Source organism: Thalassophryne amazonica, chromosome 14, assembly GCF_902500255.1.
Source record: "Thalassophryne amazonica chromosome 14, fThaAma1.1, whole genome shotgun sequence".
Taxonomy (NCBI): domain Eukaryota; kingdom Metazoa; phylum Chordata; class Actinopteri; order Batrachoidiformes; family Batrachoididae; genus Thalassophryne; species Thalassophryne amazonica.
The window spans coordinates 1,815,664-1,833,328 of NC_047116.1; the positions used below are offsets into that span (position 1 = coordinate 1,815,664).

The window sequence follows — 17,665 nt, forward strand, 5'->3', positions numbered from 1 at the left end:
GAGCTGTCTTTTGTCTTTTCACATGAAAAACCCTCAGCATTAAGTTGTCACACTTAAATGTAAAAAATGTGAAGTTAACACGTTATATATTCAGCATACATGATATCGCTTAAAAGAAAACTCCACATTCAACATTTCCAACAGGTCAAAAGTCAAATTCCTGTATTTTTCACTGAAGAGCAGTGTGTGTGTGTGTGTGTGTGTGCGTGTGTGCGTGTGTGCGTGTGTGTGTGTGTGCGTGTGTGTGTGTGTGTGTGTGTGTGTGTGTGTAATACAGTAAAACTCGCCTAAACAGTCATTGTATAAACCGGATATTCGTAGTCACCGGACAAAAGCAAAAGTGACGGTGGTGGAGTTATGGTTTTCCATGTAATAAACACCATATTTAACGGATGTTGGATAACAGATTTTGCTCATATTGGACAAAATGTCCCACCCCATCACAGTGTATTCCCATTAAAAACCCCTCTCATGTACCGGACAGAGGGCGTGCCCAGTCACAACAGAGGTACAAACTGAAGTTCCTCACCGATTCCAGGAAAGTGGGCACCATATTGCCGTGATTAAAAGCCCGGTTGATTATTTTTTTTAAACCATGCTCAGACCTGGTTTTGGTCGATTTGCACATAAAGTGCGCATGAAGCAGGAATCGTGTGCAAAACATGTAAAATCATAGCTGCCTCGTACACCTGTTGCTACAACTATTTGCACACACCAGCGACTGAAAGACAGAGTGTGCGCTGTGCGAGTCCATAGATCCCCCTCGTGGCAGGTTTCGGCCAAAGTCCACATTATTATTCAAATATTTTTATTGGGTTTTGAATTGTAAACAATTATACAACTAACAAATCCCCAAACATCAACCCCAACACATACAACAATGAAGTGACAATTACAAAAAAAAAAAAAAAGTTACAAAGTTACAGAGCCTGTGAATCCATTATGTCCCAGTGTCTCCAGCATCAAATTGTAGGGTAAAATAATTTAGAAATGGCTTCCAGACCTTATAAAATCTCTGAGTTGATCCCCTGATCGTGTGTTTCAACTTTTCCAGTTTCAAGTGTGCCATTACATCCTGAACCCAGCGCCTGTGTGTAGGAGGCATATCTGATTTCCAATTATGCAAAATAAGATGTCTGGCCAATAAAGATGCAAAAGCAATGGCGTCTGATTGTGCCCCAGATATTGCCATTCCAGCAGGAACCACACCAAATATTGCAATTTCAGGAACAGGGCTTATCTCTCTATTGCACATATAAGAAAAAGTATCAAAAATTAATGACCAGAACTGTATCAACTTTGGGCAAGCCCAGAACATGTGACAGAGAGTAGCCAGAGCCTGACAACATCGGGAGCAAGTCGGATCGACATCTGGATAGATCCTGGCAAACCTACTCTTTGATAAAGCCTCTACTGGTGGTTGGCTCTCACTGCGGTATTGTATCACTTCCTGTTCCGGAGCACAGCGGTGTTTTTCTGTATCTGTTAGCTGTTTAATCTGCGCAGTTAGATTGATCTAGTTATCTAGATTACGATTTGTTTCCCAGTGTAATCTTTACGTGCCTTAACTAAAGCACTCCTTCTGCTGAATCACCTCTAAATTATTTACACATTATTCACTTTGCGTGTTTTTAGGAATCCGCTAGCTTAGCGTAGCTACTAGCTCTTAGCCGATTTAGCATGGCGGCTTCTCCTGTCTCTCCCGCACTTTTCTGCTCTGGGTGTGAAATGTTTAGTTATTCCTCGGCCTCCTTTAGCAGTAATGGTACTTGTAATAAGTGTAGCTTATTCGTAGCTTTGGAGGCCAGGCTGGGCGAATTGGAGACTCGGCCTGCACCGTGGAAAATTCTACAGCTAGCCAGGCCCCTGTAGTCGGTGCGGACCAAGGTAGCTTAGCCGCCGTTAGTTCCCCCCTGGCAGATCCCGAGCAGCCGGGAAAGCAGGCCGACTGGGTGACTGTGAGGAGGAAGCGTAGCCCTAAACAGAAGCCCCGTGTACACCGCCAACCCGTTCACATCTCTAACCGTTTTTCCCCACTCGACGACACACCCGCCGAGGATCAAACTCTGGTTATTGGCGACTCTGTTTTGAGAAATGTGAAGTTAGCGACACCAGCAACCATAGTCAATTGTCTTCCGGGGGCCAGAGCAGGCGACATTGAAGGAAATTTGAAACTGCTGGCTAAGGCTAAGCGTAAATTTGGTAAGATTGTAATTCACGTCGGCAGTAATGACACCCGGTTACGCCAATCGGAGGTCACTAAAATTAACATTAAATCAGTGTGTAACTTTGCAAAAACAATGTCGGACTCTGTAGTTTTCTCTGGGCCCCTCCCCAATCGGACCGGGAGTGACATGTTTAGCCGCATGTTCTCCTTGAATTGCTGGCTGTCTGAGTGGTGTCCAAAAAATGAGGTGGGCTTCATAGATAATTGGCAAAGCTTCTGGGGAAAACCTGGTCTTGTTAGGAGAGACGGCATCCATCCCACTTTGGATGGAGCAGCTCTCATTTCTAGAAATCTGGCCAATTTTCTTAAATACTCCAAACCGTGACTATCCAGGCTTGGGACCAGGAAGCAGAGTTGTAGTCTTACACACCTCTCTGCAGCTTCTCTCCCCCTGCCATCCCCTCATTACCCCATCCCCGTAGAGACGGTGCCTGCTCCCAGACTACCAATAACCAGCAAAAATCTATTTAAGCATAAAAATTCAAAAAGAAAAAATAATATAGCACCTTCAACTGCACCACAGACTAAAACAGTTAAATGTGGTCTGTTAAACATTAGGTCTCTCTCTTCTAAGTCCCTGTTGGTAAATGATATAATAATTGATCAACATATTGATTTATTCTGCCTAACAGAAACCTGGTTACAGCAGGATGAATATGTTAGTTTAAATGAGTCAACACCCCCGAGTCACACTAACTGTCAGAATGCTCGTAGCACGGGCCGTGGCGGAGGATTAGCAGCAATCTTCCATTCCAGCTTATTAATTAATCAAAAACCCAGACAGAGCTTTAATTCATTTGAAAGCTTGTCTCTTAGTCTTGTCCATCCAAATTGGAAGTCCCAAAAACCAGTTTTATTTGTTATTATCTATCGTCCACCTGGTCGTTACTGTGAGTTTCTCTGTGAATTTTCAGACCTTTTGTCTGACTTAGTGCTTAGCTCAGATAAGATAATTATAGTGGGCGATTTTAACATCCACACAGATGCTGAGAATGACAGCCTCAACACTGCATTTAATCTATTATTAGACTCTATTGGCTTTGCTCAAAAAGTAAATGAGTCCACCCACCACTTTAATCATATCTTAATTCAATTCAATTCAATTTTTTTTTTATATAGCGCCAAATCACAACAAACAGTTGCCCCAAGGCGCTTTATATTGTAAGGCAAGGCCATACAATAATGATGTAAAACCCCAACGGTCAAAACGACCCCCTGTGAGCAAGCACTTGGCTACAGTGGGAAGGAAAAACTCCCTTTTAACAGGAAGAAACCTCCAGCAGAACCAGGCTCAGGGAGGGGCAGTCTTCTGCTGGGACTGGTTGGGGCTGAGGGAGAGAACCAGGAAAAAGACATGCTGTGGAGGGGAGCAGAGATCGATCACTAATGATTAAATGCAGAGTGGTGCATACAGAGCAAAAAGATTCGTGCATATCTTGAATGCCCGGCCAAAGTCCACATGACACCCATGAACATCTAACACCGCTCGCATGGCACTTAGAAAATATGTGGTCACTCGCACTATTAACACGACAACAGCAGACCATCAGTGTCAAGCTGGCAGTGAAATTTGTCTAAGTGCCCCACGACTGTGAAGTTGCACATGTGGCATGCCAGAGTGTTGGCTCCCCCCACAACACATGCATATGTGGTTCGCGCACCCCCCTCGCAGGCAAGGCATCTCTCATCTTATCACAGACTGACATCTTGGTCTATGCGCTGACAGGACAGGGGGTGTGGCTGACTGCCCACAGCTGTTGACACATCTCCGGTTCTGGACATCACAGCTGCAGCACATGCCCTGTGTTTTGACGGACACATGCATGTGTGCTTGTGTGGAAATACATAAAAACGGACTGTCAGTCCGTTTGGACATGCAGCAGATAATCCGAATGTCACGTCTGACAGGACATGCATGTCGGGTCGTGAGGGCTGTGAGCGGCGCGCCACAGGACCAGGACAACCCAACAGTACGACAAATACACCACTTTCAGTCACATAGCAGCAGAAATACGCTGTACCAAACGCCGTTTGGTCAGTTATCACAGCGCTTTTTTCCTTTTTTGAGAAAATACATTTATCTGCTTGTTGATTTTAGCCATTTCACGCTCCTGTTACAAGATTGATTGCAATGCAGTGATAAAGTTTCTGTCTGGTAATCAGAGCGTGTGGGTTCAAATCCCGTGAGTAGCTTTTTTTTTTTTTTAATGTAACTAGGGTTATTTAACTGCAGGCTTCTATATTGCATCCCCTTTTATGTATTATTATTTATATCAACCCAGTGATAGTCACTGATTATACAGTTGGTTTTTATTTTATTTTCCTCCACATAAGCGACACGATGTGGTGCACCTCGTCCCATGGAACACAGTGTGAGCAGCGAGCAGCTGCTCGCACTGCTCGAAAGACACTGTCGCATGCACAAACCATCGCACCAGCATCATGCACGCCTAGCTAATGCCAGAGCTCCCGACATTGCCTCACATCTTAGGGTGCTGACGCTGCAGAAGGGAAGACACACTAATGGCATGAGATATAGTCACATAGTTATTCACGTTGGCACAATGATGTCAGGATGAAGCACTCAGAGTTCACAAAAATGGACATAAAGAGGACTTGTGACCTTGCCAGAAAGATGTCGGCATTGATTAATAGTCTCTGGTCCTCTCCCCAAACGGGCTACTAATGAGGTGCTTAGCAGGCTGACATCGTTAAATAGGTGGCTGGCATAATTAGGCTTTAGGCATCAAGCATCAAGGCTTTAGCTTTATTGATAACTGGCCTTCGTTCTGGGGCCACCGTGGCTTGCTGGTGCCGGACGGCCTCAACCCTACTTGGGAAGGCTCCGCCATCTTGTCTCCGAACATAGATAGATCTCTACAGGGAGGGTAACATTAGGAATTTACAGCAGGCCACAGAGCAGGTGATTAGAGACCCTGCAAGGCTTATGACAAATGTTGGTGTGGAATCCATTAGCTTAGCAGGGAAATTAGTGCAGAGAATCCACTATGGTGATAGTGCAGTTTTTCTGCCAGGGAGGGAAATTAATCAAGACTGTGGCCTGCTCCCGAAGATGTGTCCATAAAAATCATAGAAGGATATGTTTTGCAAACTTAATACCCATTACTACATTGGATGATGTTGAAATTCAGGATGGCCTGTTGGTTGTTCCAGCAATATCAAATATTTTGTGTCTGCTATCTGCATCCCGCATGGAATGTCTCAAACCTAAACCTACGAAGATGCATCTTACAACCCCAATTCCAGTGAAGTTTGGACATTGTGTGAAATGTAAATAAAAACAGAATACAATGATTTTCAAATCCTCTTCAACCTATATTCAGTTGAATACGCCACAAAGGCAAGATATATAATGTTCAAACTGATCAACTTAATTCTTTTTGTGCAAATATTTTCTCATTTTGAAATGGATGCCTGCAACACATTTCAAAAAGCTGGGATGGGGCAACAAAAGACTGGGAAAGTTGATGAATGCTCAAAGAACACCTGTTTGGAACATTCCACAGGTGAACAGATTAATTGAAAACAGGTGAGTATCATGATTAAGTATAAAAGGAGCCATGCAAAAGTAAAGATGGGGTGAGGGCTAAATCGTCAAGGTGTGACAGGACCTTTAGTGTTGCATTTGATACAGTGGATCATCATATTCTACTTGATAGGCTGGACAACCATTTTGGGATTACTGGGAGAGTGCCCTTGCATGGTTGACGTCATACACTACCTCTAACCTTAGTGACATGAAATTTGGGGTTCTACAGGGGTCTGTCTTAGTATAGCACTCCTTGGGATTAGCTTTCACTGCTATGCTGATGATACTCAGTTATAGTACATGCCGATAACTGCTGGTAATCTCATCCACATAAAATCCTTAGAAGATTACCTTGCATCAGTGAGAAGCTGGATGTCTAGAAACTTCCTGCTTTTAAACTCTGATAAGACTGAAATGATGGTTCTTGGTCCAGTGAGACATCGGCATCAATTTGACCAGTTAACGCTCAGTCTAGGCTCATGTGTCATACATCACATTGACAAAGTGAGGAACCTTGGGGTAATTTTTGATCCTACATTGTCCTTTGGCCTCCACATTAGAAATGTTACTAGGACTGCTTTCTTCCACCTTTGAAATATAGTGAAGATTCGTCCCATCCTGTCTATGGCTGATGCTGAGACCCTGATCCAAGCATTTATCTCTTCTAGACTGGACTACTGCAGTGTTTGTTTTTTTTTTTTGGTTTACCTAGGGATGAGAATTCTCCACGGATCCGCAGATTTCTGACTTTTTCTGGATTTCTGGGCCATTTCTGAGATCAGCGTAATTCCGTTGAGAAAAATTGTGGGGGGAATGAGGTGCAGCAGGGCCAGCCATGCTTGTTTAACCTTTCCTCATATGCATGGGAACCGCATTGCTGAAACTGCAAGCTGAAAGGAGCCAGTCACAATCCCTGTAATATCAAATGTCACTGAAAGTATCCGGATGTGAACATTGTGAATTTCTGCAAGTTTGATTGAGCTGCATCTGTAGCATGGCCAAAATTACAGAGATAGAGGACGAAGGCCACGTTAAAGACATCGATAGTGCTGTAAAAAATGGTTTAAGTGGACATGTTTGGAGCAGGAGGTGGACATGAACAAAAGCAAGACTCAGTGAATTCATCCGCAAGGTTGAGCTTCCCGGTAAAGCCCTCTGCACGCTATCTTTGGCTTTTATCAACACAACCTTGGAAGAACACTGCAAGACGAAGAAACATGTCACCAAAGTTAATATTAAACAGACTAATCTGCCTGACTCCAGAGTGCGGAAGAGGTACAGTGAGGCCCAAAGCCCACAGCTCTCGTACCGCTCAGTGCCAGCCAGTGCTCAGTTGTGTATCCAATAATTCTATTCATGCAATTAAAATGTGTTTACAATCACTAAAGTGTTGCACAGTTCTTTCTACTGCACATGTACTGAAGTGAAATTCAGCACTGCAAAACCATCATTTGTGTGTGGAGTTTTGTTGGAATTTGTTTCCATGTTCTGTTTATTTCTTTATATAAAACTGCTAACTTAAGAAAAAACTATTTTATGGCTTTATTTTGACACAAAATGTGCTTTTTCTCAACATGCGACCCAGTGGAGACAAACAAACGAACCCTTCTTCTTATCCGTTATGCGTAGAGCTGGTTTTGCCCGTCTTTTGTGACGGAGGAAATGTGCTGGTCCACCTGAATCTGTTATATGGGAGTTTCCCTGTATATGAAATGTTGAGCTTTAACTCAGTTAATGCAATGGAGACACGCACATCCAAAGCACAAAGAGAGGCGTGCAGGACCAGAAACATATCACAGAGAAAAACCACATGATCCACACAGCCACAGCGCTTCGGGCGGACGCCCTTCGTCAGACCAAAGGATGTCCACCCGAAACGTTACATTTATCGCCTGTTAAAAAAATGTTTTTTGTCTGGGAGCGCTGTGGTTGTGCAGATCATGTGGTTTTTCTCTGAGCTTTAACTCAGTGCCACACCTATGATGTCACAAAGACTAATCAAAAAACAAAAGAACCAGGCTTTCCTTTCCTGTCCCTCAAAGCAAACTCATGGTAGCAGGAAGACGGAATGAGTGGTTTAAACAGCTTTTAAAAGACTTTGTTTCATTAAAGGCCATACAGAGTCGGAGGGAGACGATGCAGTAAGTTGTTAATTTCTGTGATTATGGAATCGTGAGAAGCTGTAAGGACTGTACAGGTTGATGAAGATGGACTTGTGGGAGCACAGGGTTGAACTTGGCTTTGTGTCTTTAACTGTTCCTGTTGTGTGTCTGTGTGTGCACAGAAGGAACTGTGTAACATGATTCTGGACTGCTGTGCCCAGCAGAGGACCTATGAGAAGTTCTTTGGTCTGCTGGCCGGGGTGAGTCTTGCGGTCTTTAACCTGATCCAGATTCCCTGATATTTGTGTCCTTCAGCAGGAAACCACAGACCGCTACATCACATCTTACAGCCTCTGAGTTTCTGAAGTCTCTGTGTGTGTGTGTGCGTGTGTGTGCGTGCATATGTGCGTGCAGAGGTTCTGCTTGCTGAAGAAGGACTACATGGAGAGCTTTGAAGCTATTTTCTCGGAGCAGTATGACACCATTCATCGACTTGAGACCAACAAGCTGAGAAACGTGGCTCGGCTCTTCGCTCACCTGCTCTACACAGACTCTGTTCCCTGGAGTGTGAGTCGCTGACACCTGACCTTTTTCCACCCGAAAGTGAAGCTCGGTTTCAAAACAAGCACGACACAGTGATTAGAACAAATGGAGTTCTGACACAATACTAGGGTTTGGTATTGAGAACCGGTTCTTTTCGGGTATCATGAAGAAATGATTCAATCCACCAACATTAACAGTCTTTTTGCTTAACTATTCCCTTATCAGTCCTTCACAGTGGTCGTTGTTTTTGAGGGTGTTTTTCTGGAATCAGCCGCTTCTGCAGCAGCTCCACTTTGAAGCTTGAACCAACAAAGCAGTGCTTTGACCCACTGCTTTGTTGGTTCATTGCTTTGCTGCATTTCAGAAGTGGCAAGTCTGAGGTTCCGGTTTCCGCCACCACGGAGATGACAGAGTAAAACATGGTCTCCTCCAACCAAAATACTAAAACGCCCTGCTAACTAGAGAATAGCCACAAGAACATACCAAAACAATTGGATAGTGGCGTAACAATGGAGATGAGGACAAAAAGTAAGAAAAACGCAGCGGAGTTCATTGAAAACGAGGAGGAAAGACAAGCTACAGAAGCAGGTGCTAATGCTAAAGACGGCAGAGAAGCACCGAAAGACCAAAGGTGAATATGGAACGGATTCTACAAGACATACCGAAAAGAGAACGGTCAGCAATTGGACGATATAAAAGATGAGATTAACAAAACAAACCAGAAGATTGAAGAAGCGGAAGAGCGCATTGACAGTGCCGAAGCGAGGCTGCTAACAGTCGAGGAAGTGATAAGAAACATGTTAAAGATTCAGCGACAATCAATCAATTTTTTTATATAGCGCCAAATCACAACAAACAGTTGCCCCAAGGCGCTTTATATTGTAAGGCAAGGCCATACAATAATTATGTAAAACCCCAACGGTCAAAACGACCCCCTGTGAGCAAGCACTTGGCTACAGTGGGAAGGAAAAACTCCCTTTTAACAGGAAGAAACCTCCAGCAGAACCAGGCTCAGGGAGGGGCAGTCTTCTGCTGGGACTGGTTGGGGCTGAGGGAGAGAACCAGGAAAAGACATGCTGTGGAGGGGAGCAGAGATTGATCACTAATGATTAAATGCAGAGTGGTGCATACAGAGCAAAAAGAGAAAGAAACAGTGCATCATGGGACAACATGAAGAGAAGCTAATCAGTCAGGAGGGAAGAACAAGAAGGGAGAATATCAGACTGTACATAGTAGAGAAGCTTGAATCTTCAACTGGACTGGGTTGCTTGATGCGAGGACGTTTCGCTTCAAATCGCAGAAGCTTCCTCAGCTAAAGTTCTTGCTCTGGTGGTCTGACTTCTGTCTTGACTCGTGTAGAGAAGAATAATCAGGAAGTCACAAAAGCTGGAGTTTTAAACCTACCAAGACCCCTCCTACCGAGAGGCAGACTGCTATAGGCTAGTGACTAAACAATTGCTCTGATTAGCACCTATTGTGCTTTAATTAGCAGCCTCTAATGACAGGGCAGTTGTCCCTCCTAATGATGGGACGGACCCTCTCCTGATGGCTCCCTTGACGACTCTGCTGATGATGTGAATGACTCATTACCATGAACAAAAGACTGAAACTGCTTTGACCTGAGTACCCCATTGTAAACAGGGGATAAAGCGTGTCTCAGACCACCTTCCCGGTTAAGGCTGGGTTTCAAACGTTTCACAAAGAATGCCTCCTTGACCCCTCTCTCAAACCATTTCTTCTCTCTGGCTAATATTTTAACTCCCTTGTCCTCAAACGTGTGGTTAGTGTCTTGGGGGATGGGGGATACTGGAGACCCCATCGCACAACCATGAATCTGCCTGTAGTAATTCCCCCTAAACAGGAAATACGTGGTGTTAAGACAGATCTCCAAGAGTTGGCAGATGTGGTCTGGTGTGAGTTTGGGCCTTTCAAGTAGAGACACATCCTCCAGCAGTCTCTGCCTCACAACAGAGACGGTCTCTGCAGTGAGGATGCAGGTGAACAACGAATTCACATCAAATGACACAATTGTTTCATCTGCCTCCAGCTGCAGGTCCTTGATCTTGTTCACAAAATCTTGTGTGTTCTCCACATGGTGGTCTGAGTTACCCACTAGAGGAGCCAAAATCCACTTGAGGTTCTTGGCCAAATTGTACGTATTCCTCATTGTGGCAAATCTGTACATGGAGTGAGTGGAAAAGACAGCCTTGACGTCTTTCACGGGCATCTCTCCCAGTCGCTGGTTCAGATATGTTGATGACACATGGGTTAAAATCAAACAACAGGATGTTGAAGACTTTACAGAACACATCAACTTGGTGGACGCCAATATCAAGTTCACACGTGAGGATGCCAGAAACAACCATTTAGCCTTCTTGGACTGTGATGTTACGATTGGAGGGAGCAGGCAGCTCCAGACAGGGGTTTACATTAAACCAACTCACACTGTCCAATATCTGCTCTTTGGCTCAAACTACCCCCTTGAACACAAGCTCGGGGTGATCAGGACTCTTCAACACAGAGCCCTACAGGTGCCCACAACTACAGAGTTAAGGGCTAAAGAACAACAACTTGTCTGGAAAGCCCTCACAGTATGTGGGTACCCACGATGGTCCCTGGACAAAGTGCAGAAGTCCCAGAGATCAAAGAGACCAGATAGACAGGAGATGGAGACAAGAAGAAGAGGAGTGTCTCTCCCTTATTTAGCAGAAGTAGGGGAAAAACTACAGAGGATCTTCAGACAGCACAACATTCCAGTTTACTTTAAACCGGTTAACACCTTGAGACAGAAATTAGTTCATCCTAAGGACAGGATCCCTACTTACAAACAGAGCAATGTAGTGTATTCTATCAGATGTCAGGAAAACTGTAACGAACACTACATAGGTGAGACTAAGCAACCTTTACACAAAAGGCTATACCAGCACCACAGAGAGGTCGCCAGTGGACCTCAGTCTGCAGTTCATCTCCACCTTAAAGACACTAACCACACGTTTGAGTACAAGGAAGTTACAATCTTAGCCAGAGAGAAGAAATGGTTTGAGAGAGGGGTCAAGGAGGCATTCTATGTGAAACAGTTGAAACCCAGCCTTAACTGGGGAGGGGGTCTGAGACACGCTTTGTCCCCTGTTTACAATGGGGTACTCAGGTCAAAGCAGTTTCAGTCTTTTGTTCATGGTAATGAGTCATTCACGCCATCACACGTATCGTTATCTTTGGCTGCTTTCAGTGATGCTGGTATTTGGTTAGACTCTTTCTCTCCGATTGTTCTGAGTTATTTTCATTAGTTACTTCCTCCAAACCATCAACATGTCTATTAGACCCCATTCCTACCAGGCTGCTCAAGGAAGCCCTACCATTAATTAATGCTTCGATCTTAAATATGATCAATCTGTCTTTATTAGTTGGCTGTGTACCACAGGCTTTTAAGGTGGCAGTAATTAAACCATTACTTAAAAAGCCATCACTTGACCCAGCTATCTTAGCTAATTATAGGCCAATCTCCAACCTTCCTTTTCTCTCAAAAATTCTTGAAAGGGTAGTTGTAAAACAGCTAACTGACCATCTGCAGAGGAATGGTCTATTTGAAGAGTTTCAGTCAGGTTTTAGAATTCATCATAGTACAGAAACAGCATTAGTGAAGGTTACAAATGATCTTCTTATGGCCTCGGACAGTGGACTCATCTCTGTGCTTGTTCTGTTAGACCTCAGTGCTGCTTTTGATACTGTTGACCATAAAATTTTATTACAGAGATTAGAGCATGCCATAGGTATTAAAGGCACTGCGCTGCGGTGGTTTGAATCATATTTATCTAATAGATTACAATTTGTTCATGTAAATGGGGAATCTTCTTCACAGACTAAGGTTAATATATGCTTCCATTGGGGAACATAATCAGAAAATTTAATATTTCATTCCACTTTTATGCTGACGATTCTCAGTTGTATCTTCCACTCAAATCTGGAAATTCCCTGCATCCTCTCCTTGATTGTCTGAAAGAAATTAAAATCTGGATGGCCAATAACGTCCTCCAGTTAAATGAGGATAAAACTGAGGTTATAATTTTTGGCCCCCCAAAATCTATTTACTCCATCTTCAGGAATGTTGGCTCCCGCCCCCCAAAATCCATTTACTCCATCTTCAGGAATGTTGGCTCCCTCACTCCATTTGTCAAAACTTATGCAAGAAACTTGGGTGTAATTCTAGACTCCCAACTCAATCTTGTCAAACAAATCTCTTCTGTTGTTAAAACTAGCTTTTATCAATTAAGAATTATTGCAAAACTCAAATCTGTTCTGTGTTACAATGACCTGGAAAAAGTTATCCATGCCTGTATAACTTCACATCTAGACTACTGTAACTCTCTTTACTTTGGTGTCCCTCAAACACTGGTGTCACGGCTTCAAATGGTCCAAAGTGCTGCTGCTAGGTTGCTTACAAACAGGAAAAAACATGAACATATTTCACCTGTCCTAGCCACATTACACTGGCTTCCTGTCCAGTACAGGATCCAATTTAAATTACTGTTAATGGTTTTTAAAGCTCTTCATGGCCTGGCCCCTAACTACATAGCTACTGCCATTCATCCTGCTGTTGCTCCCAGGTCTCTGAGATCTTCCAATAAAGGTCTCCTTCATGTCCCCCGAGCTCGTCTCAAGTTAAAAGGGGACAGAGCTTTTGCAGTCGCTGGTCCCCGACTGTGGAATCATCTGCCTCCTGATATCAGAGATACCCCATCTATTACTGTTTTTAAATCCAAGCTCAAGACATACCTTTTTACACTAGCATTCCCTACTAATTAGCCGTTAACTGGTTATGTCATGTCTTGTCATGTCAATGATTGTTGTGTTTGTATCTTGCTGCTGATGTTGTAATCAGTTGTTTTGTTTCTTCGAATATTTCTTGCTTATTTATTTATTTATAACTATGTACAGCACTTTGGTCAGTGTAAACTGTTTAAATGTGCTTTGGATATAAATTTTACTTACCTACTTTACTTAATTATGGAGTTCCACAAGATTCTGTGCTAGGACCAATTTTATTCACTTTATACATGTTTCCCTTAGGCAGTATTATTAATCAACTCAATCAATCAACTTTTTTCTTATATAGCGCCAAATCACAACAAACAGTTGCCCCAAGGCGCTCCATATTGTAAGGCAAGGCCATACAATAATTATGAAAAACCCCAACGGTCAAAACGACCCCCTATGAGCAAGCACTTGGCAACAGTGGGAAGGAAAAACTCCCTTTTAACAGGAAGAAACCTCCAGCAGAACCAGGCTCAGGGAGGGGCAGTCTTCTGCTGAGACTGGTTGGGGCTGAGGGAAAAAACCAGGAAAAAGACATGCCGTGAAGGGGGGCAGAGATCGATCACTAATGATTAAATGCAGAGTGATGCATACGGAGCAAAAAGAGAAAGAAACAGTGCATCATGGGAACCCCCCCACAATCTACGTCTAAAGCAGCATAACCAAGGGATGGTCCAGGGTCACCCGATCCAGCCCTAACTATAAGCCTTAGCGAAAAGGAAAGTTTTAAGCCTAATCTTAAAAGTAGAGAGGGTATCTGTCTCCCTGATCTGAATTGGGAGCTGGTTCCACAGGAGAGGAGCCTGAAAGCTGAAGGCTCTGCCTCCCATTCTACTCTTACAAACCCTAGGAACTACAAGTAAGCCCGCAGTCTGAGAACGAAGCGCTCTAATGGGGTAATATGGTACTACGAGGTCCCTAAGATAAGATGGGACCTGATTATTCAACACCTTATAAGTAAGAAGAAGAATTTTAAATTCTATTCTAGAATTAACAGGAAGCCAATGAAGAGAGGCCAACACGGGTGAGATATGCTCTCTCCTGCTAGTCCCCGTCAATACTCTAGCTGCAGCATTCTGAACCAACTGAAGGCTTTTTAGGGAACTTTTAGGACAACCTGATAATAATGAATTACAATAGTCCAGCCTAGAGGAAATAAATGCATGAATTAGTTTTTCAGCATCACTCTGAGACAAGACCTTTCTGATTTTAGAGATATTGCGTAAATGCAAAAAGGCAGTCCTACATATTTGTTTGATATGCGCTTTGAATGACATATCCTGATCAAAAATGACTCCAAGATATCTCACAGTATTACTAGAGATCAGGGAAATGCCATCCAGAGTAACGATCTGGTTAGACACCATGCTTCTAAGATTTGTGGGGCCAAGTACAATAACTTCAGTTTTATCTGAGTTTAAAAGCAGGAAATTAGAGGTCATCCATGTCTTTATGTCTGTAAGACAATCCTGCAGTTTAGCTAATTGGTGTGTATCCTCTGGCTTCATGGATAGATAAAGCTGGGTATCATCTGCGTAACAATGAAAATTTAAGCAATACCGTCTAATAATACTGCCTAAGGGAAGCATGTATAAAGTGAATAAAATTGGTCCTAGCACAGAACCTTGTGGAACTCCATAATTAACTTTAGTCTGTGAAGAAGATTCCCCATTTACATGAACAAACTGTAATCTATTAGACAAATATGATTCAAACCACCGCAGCGCAGTGCCTTTAATACCTATGACATGCTCTAATCTCTGTAATAAAATTTTATGGTCAACAGTATCAAAAGCAGCACTGAGGTCCAACAGAACAAGCACAGAGATAAGTCCACTGTCCGAAGCCATAAGAAGATCATTTGTAACCTTCACTAATGCTGTTTCTGTACTATGATGAATTCTAAAACCTGACTGAAACTCTTCAAATAGACCATTCCTCTGCAGATGATCAGTTAGCTGTTTTACAACTACCCTCTCAAGAATCTTTGAGAGAAAAGGAAGGTTGGAAATTGGCCTATAATTAGCTAAGATAGCTGGGTCAAGTGATGGCTTTTTAAGTAATGGTTTAATTACTGCCACCTTAAAGGCCTGTGGTACATAACCAACTAACAAAGATAGATTGATCATATTTAAGATTGAAGCATTAAATAATGGTAGGACTTCCTTGAGCAGCCTGGCAGGAATGGGGTCCAATAAACATGCCGATGGTTTGAACGAAGCAACCAATGAAAATAACTCAGACAGAACAACCGGAGAGAAAGAGTCTAACCAAATACCGGCATCACTGAAAGCAGCCAAAGATAACAATACATCTTTGGGATGGTTATGAGTAATTTTTTCTCTAATAGTCAAAATTTTGTTAGCAAAGAAAGTCATGAAGTCATTACTAGTTAAAGTTAATGGAATACTCAGCTCAATAGAGCTCTGACTCTTTGTCAGCCTAGCTACAGTGCTGAAAAGAAACCTGAGGTTATTCTTATTTTCTTCAATTAGTGATGAGTAGAAAGATGTCCTAGCTTTACGGAGGGCTTTTTTATAGAGCAACAAACTCTTTTTCCAGGCTAAGTGAAGATCTTCTAAATTAGTGAGACGCCATTTCCTCTCCAACTTACGGGTTATCTGCTTTAAGCTACGAGTTTGTGAGTTATACCACGGAGTCAGACACTTCTGATTTAAAGCTCTCTTTTTCAGAGGAGCTACAGCATCCAAAGTTGTCTTCAAAGAGGATGTAAAACTATTGACGAGATACTCTAACTCCCTTACAGAGTTTAGGTAGCTACTCTGCTCTGTGTTGGTATATGACATTAGAGAACATAACGAAGGAATCATATCCTTAAACCTAGTTACAGCGCTTTCTGAAAGACTTCTAGTGTAATGAAACTTATTCCCCACTGCAGGGTAGTCCATCAGGGTAAATGTAAATGTTATTAAAAAATGATCAGACAGAAGGGAGTTTTCAGGGAATACTGTTAAGTCTTCTATTTCCATACCATAAGTCAGAACAAGATCTAAGATATGATTAAAGTGGTGGGTGGACTCATTTACTTTTTGAGCAAAGCCGATAGAGTCTAATAATAGATTAAATGCAGTGTTGAGGCTGTCATTCTCAGCATCTGTGTGGATGTTAAAATCGCCCACTATAATTATCTTATCTGAGCTAAGCACTAAGTCAGACAAAAGGTCTGAAAATTCACAGAGAAACTCACAGTAACGACCAGGTGGACGATAGATAATAACAAATAAAACTGGTTTTTGGGACTTCCAATTTGGATGGACAAGACTAAGAGACAAGCTTTCAAATGAATTAAAGCTCTGTCTAGGTTTTTGATTAATTAATAAGCTGAAATGGAAGATTGCTGCTAATCCTCCGCCACGGCCCGTGCTACGAGCATTCTGACAGTTAGTGTGACTCGGGGGTGTTGACTCATTTAAACTAACATATTCATCCTGCTGTAACCAGGTTTCTGTTAGGCAGAATAAATCAATACGTTGATCAATTATTATATCATTTACCAACAGGGACTTAGAAGAGAGAGACCTAATGTTTAATCGACCACATTTAACTGTTTTAGTCTGTGGTGCAGTTGAAGGTGCTATATTATTTTTTCTTTTTGAATTTTTATGCTTAAATAGATTTTTGCTGGTTATTGGTAGTCTGGGAGCAGGCACCATCTCTACGGGGATGGGGTAATGAGGGGATGGCAGGGGGAGAGAAGCTGCAGAGAGGTGTATAAGACCACAGCTCTGCCTCCTGGTCCCAACGCTGGACAGTCACAGTTTGGAGGATCCCAGAAAATTGGCCAGATTTCTAGAAATGAGAGCTGCTCCATCTAAAGTGGGATGGATGCCGTCTCTCCTAACAAGACCAGGTTTTCCCCAGAAGCTTTGCCAATTATCAATGAAGCCCACCTCATTTTTTGGACACCACTCAGACAGCCAGCAATTCAAGGAGAACATGCGGCTAAACATGTCACTCCCGGTCCGATTGGGGAGGGGCCCAGAGAAAACAACAGAGTCCGACATTGTTTTTGCAAAGTTACACACCGATTTAATGTTAATTTTAGTGACCTCCGATTGGCGTAACCGAGTGTCATTACTGCCGACGTGAATTACAATCTTACCAAATTTACGCTTAGCCTTAGCCAGCAATTTCAAATGTCCTTCGATGTCGCCTGCTCTGGCCCCCGGAAGACAATTGACAATGGTTGCTGGTGTCGCTAACTTCACATTTCTCAAAACAGAGTCGCCAATAACCAGAGTTTGATCCTCGGCGAGTGTATCGTCGAGTGGGGAAAAACGGTTAGAGATGTGAACGGGTTGACGGTGTACACGGGGCTTCTGTTTAGGGCTACGCTTCCTCCTCACAGTCACCCAGTCAGCCTGCTTTCCCGACTGCCCGGGATCTGCCAGGGGGTAACTAACGGCGGCT

General features: G+C 43.0%; 1 protein-coding gene across 1 annotated transcript in view; it reads left to right on the plus strand.

Moving 5' to 3' along the window:
* The window catches only part of cwc22 (CWC22 spliceosome associated protein homolog), a 119,155-nt gene that overhangs the window by 62,925 nt on the left and 38,565 nt on the right, over positions 1-17,665 (plus strand). Inside the window, exons 14-15 of the mRNA XM_034186117.1 lie at positions 8,062-8,139; positions 8,294-8,446. Coding sequence (XP_034042008.1) covers positions 8,062-8,139; positions 8,294-8,446 — 231 coding nt within the window. The remainder of the gene's footprint in view (positions 1-8,061; positions 8,140-8,293; positions 8,447-17,665) is intronic.